This window comes from Nerophis ophidion, linkage group LG26 (genome assembly GCF_033978795.1).
Source record: "Nerophis ophidion isolate RoL-2023_Sa linkage group LG26, RoL_Noph_v1.0, whole genome shotgun sequence".
Classification (NCBI taxonomy): Eukaryota; Metazoa; Chordata; class Actinopteri; order Syngnathiformes; family Syngnathidae; genus Nerophis; species Nerophis ophidion.
The window spans coordinates 39,348,536-39,361,035 of NC_084636.1; the positions used below are offsets into that span (position 1 = coordinate 39,348,536).

The 12,500-nt window shown below is 42.6% G+C and overlaps 1 protein-coding gene across 2 annotated transcripts in view; it reads right to left on the reverse strand.

The window, feature by feature from the left end:
• LOC133543729 (vigilin-like) overlaps window positions 1–12,500 on the reverse strand; it is a 75,719-nt gene that overhangs the window by 29,638 nt on the left and 33,581 nt on the right. For both annotated transcript variants that reach the window (XM_061888479.1, XM_061888477.1), the window contains exons 8-17: window positions 12,265–12,471; window positions 12,082–12,189; window positions 8,105–8,209; window positions 7,853–7,931; window positions 7,639–7,778; window positions 7,468–7,572; window positions 641–754; window positions 491–577; window positions 286–417; window positions 1–218 (exon numbers count right to left, since the gene is read on the reverse strand). The exon at window positions 1–218 is cut by the window's left edge and continues 1 nt beyond it. In XM_061888479.1, coding sequence (XP_061744463.1) covers window positions 1–218; window positions 286–417; window positions 491–577; window positions 641–754; window positions 7,468–7,572; window positions 7,639–7,778; window positions 7,853–7,931; window positions 8,105–8,209; window positions 12,082–12,189; window positions 12,265–12,471 — 1,295 coding nt within the window. The remainder of the gene's footprint in view (window positions 219–285; window positions 418–490; window positions 578–640; window positions 755–7,467; window positions 7,573–7,638; window positions 7,779–7,852; window positions 7,932–8,104; window positions 8,210–12,081; window positions 12,190–12,264; window positions 12,472–12,500) is intronic.

Sequence of the window (12,500 nt, forward strand, 5' to 3'; positions counted from 1 at the left end):
TTCTCCTCTGCCAGGGCCAGCAGCTGCTGCTTGGCCTTCTCCACCTCCTCTACGGGGCCTCGGATGGTGACCTTGTCGATACCGGCGCCTTCGCTCGGGAAATGGATGTGCACCCCGCCACACTCCTCCATGATGGAGCGCACAAAGCGGCCCTTGGACCCGATCAAGGAGTTGTGCAGCTTGGAAGGAATGGACACTTCCATCTCTGTGATGTTTGCCTGAAGGCGAGAGGTTTGGTGAATGCGGCGCGGCGCCAGGCCATCAAGATGTGCGTGGATATCTCACCAGTTCTTTCTGAATGGTCAGAATTCGCACTCTCGCAGCCTCACAGTTGGCCTTCTTGCCCGTGATGATGATCATCTCGGAGTTGCTGTTCTCCGCGGGCAGGTCGATCTTAGTGTTGGTTTCCTCGCGAATCTGCAGCGTGGTCAAAAGCGAGCGTGCGTCAAAACCCCAATTTCGGCGCTCGGACGCGTTTGGAGAAAGCTACCTTCTTGATGTTGGAGCCACCTTTCCCGATGATGTTCCTGTGGAACTGCTTGAAGATGGGGACGGAGAGGGAGAAGCTGTTCTCCATCTTGGGAGGAAAAACCAGTGGTTAGGGCGCCGACAAGGACCTGTGATCTTGCAAGAGTTTTACCATCTCAGCCACCATCTTCTGCATGAACTTGGAACACTTTTCCACCTCGGTTCGCGGGCCCCTCAGCTGAACGATGTCACTTTTCTGGGCGGGGTCGGGGAAGTTGATGATGACCTAAGAGATACATATTCAATCAATCAATCAATCAATGTTTACTTATATAGCCCTAAATCACTAGTGTCACAAAGGGCTGCACAAACCACCACGACATCCTCGGTAGGCCCACATAAGGGCAAGGAAAAACTCACACCCGGTGGGACGTCGGTGACAATAATGACTATGAGAACCTTGGAGAGGAGGAAAGCAATGGATGTCGAGCGGGTCTAACATGATACTGTGAAAGTTCAATCCACAATGGATCCAACACAGTCGCGAGAGTCCAGTCCAAAGCGGATCCAACACGGCAGCGAGAGTCCCGTTCACAGCGGAGCCAGCAGGAAACCATCCCAAGCGGAGGCAGAAAAAGAAAAAATGCTGACGTAATGTTAAAGTATAAAGTAGGGTTGTACGGTATCCATCCATTTTGTACCGCTTATTCCCTTCGGGGGTCGCGGGTGGAGTCGATCTCAGTTACAATCGAGCGGAAGGCGGGATACACCCTGGACAAGTCACCACCTCATCGCAGAGCCAACACAGAGACAGACAACATTCACACACTAGGGTCCGTTTAGTGTTGCCAATCATATTAAAGTTAAAGTACCACTGAGTCACACACACACACACTCGGTGTGGCGAAATTACTCTCTGCTTTTGATCCATCTCCTTGTTCCAGGGGAGGGGAGCAGTGAGCAGCAGCGGTGGCCGCGCTCGGGAATCATTTTTGGTGATTTAACCCCCAATCCCAACCCTTGATGCCGAGTGCCAAGCAGAGAGGTAATGGCTCCCATTTTTATAGTCTTTGGTATGACTCAACCGGGGTTTGAACTCACGACCTACCTATCTCTACCCACAAGGCCACTGAACGTATATCTCAATATACCTCAGACTGGAAGTCTCTCCAGAGAGTGGTGAGGACGGCGGAAAAGATTATCAGGACTCCTCTTCCTCTTATCCAGGAGATGGCAAAAAGACGCTGCCTGACCAGGGCTCAGAAAATCTGCAAAAGACTCCTCCCAACCCCACCAAGGACTGTTTTCAATGCTGGACTCTAGGAAGAGGTTCCGCAGCCTCCGAAGCAGAACCTCCTGGTTCCTTAACAGCTTCTTCCCTCAGGGTGTTAGACTCTTAAAGGCATCATAACTATCCCCTTAATTCACCCCAAAATGGATTAAGTCGCTGGGATAAAAATACAATATAACATACATCCATAAACCTGGATGCATATGCAAAAATGTTATATATTTATCTGTACAGTAATCTATTTTACAGTGGGGCAAAAAAGTATTTAGTCAACCACCGATTGTGCAAGTTCTCCCACTTAAAATGATGACAGGTCTGTAATTTGCATCATAGGTACACTTCAACTGTGAGAGACAGAATGTGAAACGACGAGTTGAGTTTATACCAAAAAGTTCTATTTTGGTTTCATCTGACCACATGACATTCTCCCAATCCTCTGCTGTATCATCCATGTATCCATTTTGGTATCAACTCAACTCGTCGTGTTTGGAGGAAGAAGAATACTGAGTTGCAACCCAAGAACACCATGCCTACTGTGAAGCATGGGGGTGGAAACATCATGCTTTGGGGCTGTTTTTCTGCTAAGGGGACAGGACGATTGATCCGTGTTAAAGAAAGCCAAAACTTCCTTTCATCAGTGAGAGCTTTAAATGGTTGACCAAATACTTATTTTCCACCATAATTTACAAATAAATTATTTAAAATTCCTAGATTTTCTTTTTCACATTCTGTCTCTCACAGTTGAAGTGACAGACCTGTCATCATTTTAAGTGGGAGAACTTGCACAAATCGGTGGCTGACTAAATGCTTTTTTGCCCCAGTTTATCTGCACCTTATTGTTTTTTTCATCCTGCACTACCATGAGCTAATGCAACAAAATTTCGTTCTTATTTGTACTGTAAAGTTCAAATTTGAATGACTATAAAAAGGAAGTCAAAGTCTAAGATTTGGCCTCGGGGGCCACATTGAGAAAAAAAAAAAAAGTGTCCCTCATAATGTAGACAAAATAATAGGTAGATAAAATGACACAATATCCAATCCACTTTATTTGTATAGCACATTTAAATAACAAAAATGTTTCCAAAGTGCCGCAAAACAATATTCAAATTATCATCCTTAGCTCCATCAATGACCAGTGTTGGGACTAAAGCGTAACAAAGTTATTTTTGGCGGTAACTAGTAATCTAACGCGTTATTTTTTATATTCAGTAACTCAGTTATCGTTACTACATGATGAGTTACTGCCTTATTTTACGTTATTTTTTTATGTAGTATCGGCTAGAAGATCTGAGTGAGTTTTATTGGAGAGTTGCAGTGTCGTCCTAAGTATTCCTGTGTCATAAGCGGGAGAAGAGAGAGGCGGGCTGGGTGTAGGTCTGTGTTTACAAACAAGAAATCATGGTGTAGGGGCTTCACGGTGTCAGTGGGGTTAATGTGTCTGCCTCACAATACGAACGTCCTGAGTAGTCAGGGTTCAATCCCGGACTCGGGATCTTTCTGTGTGGAGTTTGCATGTTCTCCCCGTGACTGCGTGGGTTCCCTCCGGGTACTCCGGCTTCCTCCCACCTCCAAAGACATGCACCTGGGGATAGGTTGATTGGCAACACTAAATGGTCCCTAGTGTGTGAATGTTGTCTGTCTATCTGTGTTGGCCCTGTGATGAGGTGGCGACTTGTCCAGGGTGTACACCGCCTTCTGCCCGATTGTAGCTGAGATAGGCACCAGCACCCCCCATGACCCCAAAGGGAATAAGCGGTAGAAAATGGATAGACATCATGACGGAGCCAAAGCAGAGTTTAAAATGTAGATGTTCTCACTACTTTTCTTTTGTCGAGCATGAAGAAGAGAAAATTTGCTGAAACAGCTATAAAAGCCACATGCTTCGACGAAGCTGGTAAAGAGAGACCCACAGCGGGCGGATTTTAACAGAGGGACTGCAAGCCAGGACAACATTGATAGAGACATTGTGCTACAAGACATGTAGGCCAGGGGCGCTCACACTTTTTCTGCAGGCGAGCTACTTTTCAATTGACCAAGTCGAGGAGATCTACCTCATTCCTATTTATAATTTATATTTATTTATTTATGAAAGAGACATTTTTGTTAACAAGTTAATGGTGTTTAATGATAATACAAGCATGTTTAACACACATAGATTCCTTTCTTTCATGAAGAATATAAGTTGGTGTATTACCTGATTCTGATGACTTGCATTGATTGGAATTAGACAGTGGGGCTGATAACGTCCGCATTTTCAAATGGAGGAGAAAAAAAAGTCCTCCTTTCTGTCCAATACCACATGAAAGTGGTTGGTTTTGGCATCTCATTTGTCCAACTTGCATACTCCTTTTTAAACACTTTGTTATGAGAGTAGCATATGTGTGTGGCCCTTTAATGTCTGGCAGCAGGTGAGTGACGTCAGTGAGTGTGCGGGTGGGCAAGCAAGTGAGAAAGCGCTCGCTGAAATACATTGGCATCAAACTCCGTAGCTTGCTAGCTTTCTGAGACTCTTATTTTGTTAGCACAGGCAGGATGAAACAGGTCTTTTATGGTGAAGACAGGAACTGTGCAGTCGCCCTTTAGAGTTTTGACAGTAGGTACGGAGTCTCTAGAAATAAAATGTGTTTCTCTGCGTCCTCCCTGTTAGTGATTTTTTTCTTAAATATGAGCTCGCAGCAGCCAGCGTCATCTCACAAGATCCTCGGGTGCCGAGAATGTCAAACAACTGACGAAAGTGAAGTCTTGGTATGATTGATGATTGCTCATTTTTATGTACATTTTTTAATGCCTGGCTTGAGATCGACTGACACACCCTCCGAGATCCACCAGTCGATCGCGATCGACGTAATGGGCACCCCTGATGTAGGCTATTTGTAGGCTAATTAGCATGATAGCGGGCGTCAAACGGCACGGAAACATTTTCCAAGTTCCTGGACACAGTGGACAGTGAGTACATAAACATGGAAATCAAGCTATAGAAAACACTGAAAACTCTGCCTCTGCTCATTATTCATCACTGAAGGTACACACACTGTCAATTCTCTTATATACTCTTTCATTATAGACTTCTAGAGCGTTTGATTATCACATCACTCTAAATCAGGGGTGCCCATTACGTCGATCACGAGCTACCAGTCGACCGCGGGGGGTGTGTCAGTCGATCTCCAGCCAGGCTTTTAAAAAAAATAGACCTAAAAATGAGTGATCCTCAATCTTCACCAAGACGTCACTTAAATGACATTCACAGTACCGGAGGGTCTTGTGAGATGACGCTGGCTGCTGCAAGATCATTATTATGAAAATATGACAGAGAGGAAGGCCAGAAACACTTTATTTCAACAGACTCTCGCGCCGTACCTTCCATCAAAACTCTAAAGGCCGACTGCACATTTCCTATCTTCACAATAAAAGCCCTGCTTCATGCTGCCTGCGCTAACTAAATACAGAGTCTCGGAAAACTGGCGTGCACAAGCGATCCCTCAGAAAGCTGGCGTGCACATCACTTGTGCACGCCAGCTTTCCGAGACTCTTATTTTGTTAGCGCAGGCAGCATGAAGCAGGGCTTTTATTGTGAAGATAGGAAATGTGCAGTCGGCCTTTAGAGTTTTGACGGAAGTCTGTTGAAATAAAAAGTGTTTCTCGCCTTCCTCTCTGTCATTTTTTCATAATAAAGAACTGGCAGCAGCCAGCGTCATCTCACAAGACCCTCGGGTGCCGTGAATGTCAATCAAGCAAGCTACGGAATTTGCCGCCAATGTTTTTCTTGTAAAGTGTATGGAAGCTGGATGAATTAGATGCCAAAAACCAACCACTTTCATGTGGTATTGTACAGAAAGGACCACTTTTTTTCTCCTCCATTTGAAAATGTGGGCGTTATCATCATTACTGTCTGATTCCAATCAATGCAAGTCATCAGAATCAGGTAATACACCAACTTATATTCTTGTCTTTGTGAAAGAAAGACATCTATATGTGTTACACATGCTTGTATTATCATTAAACACATTTAACTTGTTTACAAAAATGTCTCTTTCATAAATAAATAAATATAAATGATATATATAAATGAGGTAGATCCCCTCGAGTTGGTCAATTGAAAAGTGTGGGCACCCCTGCTCTAAATGTATATACTATAAAGTTCACAAACATAAAGAGGGATCCTAGTGGGCCAGGTAAATCTTTCCTTTACTCCAAACTAAAACTGGGGAAATGCGTAGAGTGTTCTGGGCTTAATTACAGTGTTGATGTCCTGAAGACATGATTTTATTTCACAATTCATTGAGAGAAACAAAAACAGCTGGGTAGGCGTGTGTATAGCAGTATGTGTGCTGTATATAGTCACATGACATATAATCATGTCATGTGTGCCTTCCTTGGGTGAAGCCAGGTTCTCAGCTATGTTGTTATTATGCAGTTTATTACTTATGCATGTTATGTTGCAGCTATTTAAAATAGTATAGGGCCAAACTAAATTGGCCCTTTGAAACATATCTTTGTGTTTGTGTGTTGTACGCAGAGCATATTGCTTAGCAGAGTTCAGAGATGCAAATGCATGTCATGTTGATCAACAGATTGTATTATTCTCCAGTGCAATAACAGCACTGAAATGAAGGCTAAAAGGGCATTAATGGAAGCCTTAAAAACAAACAAAATAAGTAACAAGTTACTTTTCACAGTAACATTACTTTTTGGTGTAAGTAACTGTGTAACTGAGTTACTTTTGAAATAAAGTAACTAGTAACTGGTTTTCAGCAAGTGTGAAGTGAAGTGAATTATATTTATATAGCGCTTTTCTCTAGTGACTCGCAGCGCTTTTACATATCTAAGTTACATTGAAACCAGTGTGGGTGCCACTGGGAGCAGGTGAGTTAAAGTGTCTTGCCCAAGGACACAATAGCAGTGACTAGGATGGAGGAAGCGGGGATCGAACCTGGAACCCTCAGGTTGCTGGCACGGCCACTCTACCAACAGAGCTATACCGCCCCGTACTGAGTAACTAACCCAACACTGCCAATGACTGAATAAAAAACAAAAAAAAACATTATATTACATTTAAAAAAAATACAAGTTATTTTATATGTTGTCTAGTATGTTCACTATTTTATTTAAGTTTATCAAGTTATTTTATACAAGTTGTCTAGTATGTTCACTATTTAAGTTTATCAAGTTATTTTATACAAGTTGTCTAGTATGTTCACCATTTTATTTAAGTTTATGTAGTTATTTCATATAAGTTGTCTAGTATTTTCACTGTTTTATTTAAGGACTAAATTGCAATAATTAACATGTTTGATGTACTCTGAGATGTTTTTGTTCAAATAAAGCCAATATTGACATTTTTTGTGGCCCCCTGTTAGGAAAATTAAAATTCCAGCAGCAGTGTACAGAATTCAGATGGAACTTAAAAAGTAAAATGTAAATAATTGGGGTATAAATAGAAACAAAACAGAAAAATACTACAATGAGAATACAAATGAAAAGCAACAATGAGAATAAAAATATGACAGTAAAATAAGAATATAACAAGAGAAACTAGGCAGTAGTGAGCATGTTATGAAAAAGTATTGCGCTGTTGTTTTGTATCCCCTGTCATCCTAGTACCCCCCCCGCACCCCCTGTTCTACAGTCTAATGGCGTGTGGGACAAAGGAGTTTTTTAGTCTGGTATCGGGACAAGACTAGTGTAAAGTAAAAATGCTTCCACCTCACCTCTGGGAATTTGTCCCGCACTTCTTTGATGTTCTCCCCTTTCTGGCCGATGATGGCTCTATGTAAACGCTGTTCGATGATCAAGTCCTTTGTACGCTCGTTCTCCTGCAAGGCAAGTTACGGTGACATTCTGGCCGCTGACTGCCAAGCGGGAAAAGCGTATGGACAAACCATGCGCGACGCAAGCTCCAGGAGCTCCTTCTTGGCTTCTTGCACGCCCTGGGGGTCCCCCTCGATGCGGATCAGGTTGCTCTTCTCGTGGTCGGGGGGGATGCGGACAGTCACCTTGTGCAGCTCCTTGATGCGGTTGACTGAAAACAAAATCCAAAAGGCCTCCTTAGCGAACCCCCGGGTAGACGATTACCACTTGAAGCAGGGCACTCACTGTTGACGCCGGCCTTTCCAATCAGATGTCTGTGGAATTTTGGATCCACGCTGATCTCAGTGTAGTCCATGCGACTCACCTGTTGTAGCACAGAAGATACACTATTCGTCGTGTGACAAAAACGTGGAAACTTTGCATCAAAACTATCAGAACTGAAGGAGCCTTTTGGATCAAAAGGTAAAAAAAATGTGTTCACAGAACTTCAGGTGCCTCGATTCAATCTTTGTGGGTGTGACGGGAGTAGTTACTTACCAAATCTGACACAATGACTTCAATCTGGCTTTGCACCATCTGCACATCTTTGGTTGGACCCTCCAGGGCGATCTTATCTTCGCCCTCGGTGAACTCAATGTGCACCTAGATGCAAAACGTGTCAATATTAACAACTAAGAGTGTGTGATAATTGTCAGACCAATTATTATCATGCCGGTATTAGACATAATAAAAGAAATCTAGGGTTGTACAAAATACCGGTACTAGTAAAGTAAAGCGGTACTTATGAATCAAAAAAGGTACTATACTGTTTGAAAAAGTACCGGTTCCCAGGCATGCTAGTGCGTCGTCGAGGTTTACGAGCAAAGGAGCATGTTCGGCAGCACGCAAACACAGAGTACTTACAAGCAGACAGTGTGTAGAAATAAAAAGCGAGAATGGATGCATTTTGGTGCCAAAAAGAAAGATAAAGGTGAAGTTATGACACTGAAACACCCTCAGGAAGAGGTGCTTTAAGAAATGGCTCCATCCACAGTCGGCAGTGTTTTAGCTACTTCTAAATCACTAATCCGCAAACTCCATGTTGACAAAATACGTTTCTTACGAGCTAATCATGCTTCACTACACGCCCTGGGAGGATACAATAGCTCACCGCTAACAAAAGGTAGCGCGCCTGAATGTAAACAAATCCCATGGGTGGCTCTACACCGGACGTCCACTGTAATGATACCAAGTACAAGAGCGTATTGAATCGATACTATCATTACACCTTATTTTTAAATAGTCACAAAATCTTTTTTCCTTTCTTTAAAATTATTTTTATATGTTTATAAAGTCAGGAAATAGGTCCTTTGAATATGACCAATGTATGATCCTGTAACTACTTGGTATCGGATCCATACTTAAATTTGTGGTATCATCCAAAACTAATGTAAAGTATCAAAGAAGAGAAGAATAAGTGATTATTACATTTTAACAGACGTGTAAATAGAACATGTTAAGAGAGAAAATAAGCCGATGTTAACAGTAAATGATTAATAATCAATTTTTACAGTTTGTCCCTCATAATGTGTACAAAATAATAGGTGTATAAATTACACAATATGTTACTGCAGACTAATTAGGAGTCTTTGTTTGTTTACTACTAAAAGACAAGTTGTCTAGTATGTTCACTATTTTATTTAAGGACTAAATGACAATAATAAACATATGTTTCACGTACATTAAGGTTTTTTGTTAAAAATAAAAGGCAATAATGACATTTTTTGTGGTCCCTTTGTTTTTTGAAGTATTGAAATATATTTTGCTACCGGTACCAAAATATTGGTATTGGGACAACCAGTTAAAATATAGCTACGATAACTGATTGTCAAAAACAAACTGCAATGAGACAAGATGACTCCTAATGTGCTGTAGGCATGTTAGGGTTGGGAAAGCAAATACTCCTTTTATCCTACGTTTCATTGTAAACCATCCATTTCCTACCGCTTGTCCCTTTTTATGGGGTTGCTGGAGCCTATCTCAGCTGCATTCGAATGCTTCTCAATTGTTTTCGCGCCCCACCACAACTCTCTTGACGAGACTATTAATAGTACCACTTGTCTATAAAGTTGTCATAAGTACACCTCTGCATCACACTATATCCTAATTAATGTTACAGAACACAAAAAAGACGAAAGAAATGTAGATCAACTTACAAAGAATAACTTTTACACTGTAACAGAAAAGATTTAAAAGTAGAGATGTCCGATAATGGCTTTTTTGCCGATATCCGATATTGTCCAACTCTTAATTACCGATCCAATATCAACCGATACCGATATATACATTCGTGGAATTAACACTATTATGCTTAATTTTGTTGTGATAGCCCGCTGGATGCATTAAACAATGTAACAAGGTTTTCCAAAATAAATCAACTCAAGTTATGGAAAAAAATGCCAACATGGCACTGCCATATTTATTATTGAAGTCACAAAGTGCATTATTTTTTTTAACGGGCCTCAAAACAGCTTGGAACTTGGGACATGCTCTCCCCGAGTGTATATTGTAGCGTCCCGGAAGAGTTAGTGCTGCAAGGGGGTCTGGGTATTGTTCTGTTGTGTTTATGTCGCGTTACGGTGCAGGTGTTCTCCCGAAATGTTTGTCATTCTTGTTTGGTGTGGGTTCACAGTGTGGCGCATATTTGTAACAGTTAAAGTTATTTATACGGCAACCCTCAGTGTGACCTGTATGGCTGTTGACAAAGTAAGCCTTGCATTCAGTTGTGTGTGTGAAAAGCCGTACATATCAAGTGTCTGGGCCGGCACGCAAAGGCACGCCCCCAATATCGTTGTCTGGGTGGAAATCAGGAGAATGGTTGCTCCGGGAGGGGCACTGAAATTCGAGAGTCTCTCGGGAAAATGGGGAGGGTTGGCAAGTATGACTGGGAGACGCAACTGCTCTGTACTTCTCCCTGCATCCTTGTACCACCCTGTACGGCGGCGTTTTGAAAAGTCATAAATTTTACTTTCTGAAACCGATACTTTCCGATATTACATTTTAAAAGCATTTATCGGTCGATAACTAGTACCAACCTCGTCACGTCCGTTGTGTCCTGAGCAAGACACTTCACCCTTGCTCCTGATGGGTGCTGGTTGGCGCCTTGCATGGCAGCTCCCTCCACCAGTGTGTGAATGTGTGTGTGAATGGGTAAATGTGGAAGTAGTGTCAAAGCGCTTTGAGTACCTTGAAGGTAGAAAAGCGCTATACAAGTACAACCCATTTATCATTTATTTAACATCGGTAGTCCGATGTTATCGGACATCTCTAATTTCAGGTGCATCAAAATGTGAAATTTGTAAATAAAAAAAGAGTCATCCTTTTTGTCCATTTTTGGACTGACTCCAGCTATTTTAAACTCAAATAAATCCGCATTGATTACCTCAGGAGCACACTATTTAAAGCAGGGGTCTCAAACTCAAATTACCTGGGAGCCACTGAAAGCAGAGTCCAGGTCGCAAGAAAAGAGTTCTTAAAAACAAAAGAAAAAATGTTGCATACTCCTTAGCATGTCTAGTTGTAGAATGACGTTTCAAATTGTATCCCTTGCGCACCACAACTTTTGCTGTGCAAATAAGACGTCAGGGTGCCCCTGTGCTCAACAAATATTGCATCTCCCACTTTTCCTGGAATTGTCTTTGCACATCACTAACCTTTCTCTTCACGCCAGGCTTTGAAAAAGACATCTTTGGGGTTGTGGAATATATTTGTAATTAGCCGACGCACAGAGAATAATGTTATTTCCGCAATGTGTGTCGTTCCGCTTTTCCTCCCTACAGCAACACGGCGGTCGGCAGATAATAAGTAGCCGGGAAAGTACCGAGATAGAGAGCCCAAAAAAGTGAGGGCTCCCGGCGTCATATAGAAAGATATGTAGTGTTCATCGTGTGAGGCAATGCAAATTAAACAATAAAAAAAACAAATAACGGTTCGAAATGGTCCAGGTTATCGGGGACTGTTATTGCTGACGGACAGGTGTCGCTGTGTGACTGCAGCCAGGCACGTAAGAAAACCCTTGTCTCCATGGCAACGTCTCGGTCGCTTTTATTCATTTGCCGCTTTTCCACTAACGCAGGGGTAGGCAACCCAGAATGTTGGAAGAGCCATTCTGGAGCCAAATAACACTGTCAAGTGCCATTCATGTAAAACTTGCGGGCCGCACTAACATTAAACTTTTCATATTGAGGTGGGGGACGCAACATAACGTCTCGCGGCGGCAATTGGACCCCTTATTTAAACACACATTATCCTATGAAATAAAAATGAATAAAAAATGTTTTGATAGATATACCGTATACTGCACAACCTTAGTCCTTTGTAACTTTAAAACTGTCGTTTACATAGAGAATTAACAATTTTGGTCCCAGTATTGATCCCTGGGGTACGCCACGAGATATATTGAGCACGGTGGACGAGCATTCCAAACAAAAACAATGTCGACATTTCTTAAAACCAGAGGACATTATTCTGCCTACCTTGGGCATTACTTGGGTGATTTTGGCCAAGTTCTGCCCCTTCTTGCCGATGATGAAGCGGTGGAGCCAAGAAGGAGCTGTTACCGAGGAAGCAGTGTAGCTGTTTGCCTGCAAACAGGAAACGTCGCTTTGAGCAAAGGACAAAATGGACACGTGGAAGGCACATTAGCCGTGTCGCGCTACCTTGGCATAAACTTCAGTGAGGGCCTGACCGAGGCGGTCGGGCTCCCCGCGAAGGATGACGGTTTCAGAGTTGCTGTCGGATGGTGGGATCTCAACCGAGACGCCAGTTCTATCCAGAATCTCCTGCAGAGTGTTACCCTTGGGGCCAATCACGTACTTGTGCTGAGACTTCTTCACCTCCACGGCAATGAAGGTAGCGTTCTTCTTCTGTGGCGCACAAGCAAAGTGAATCAGAC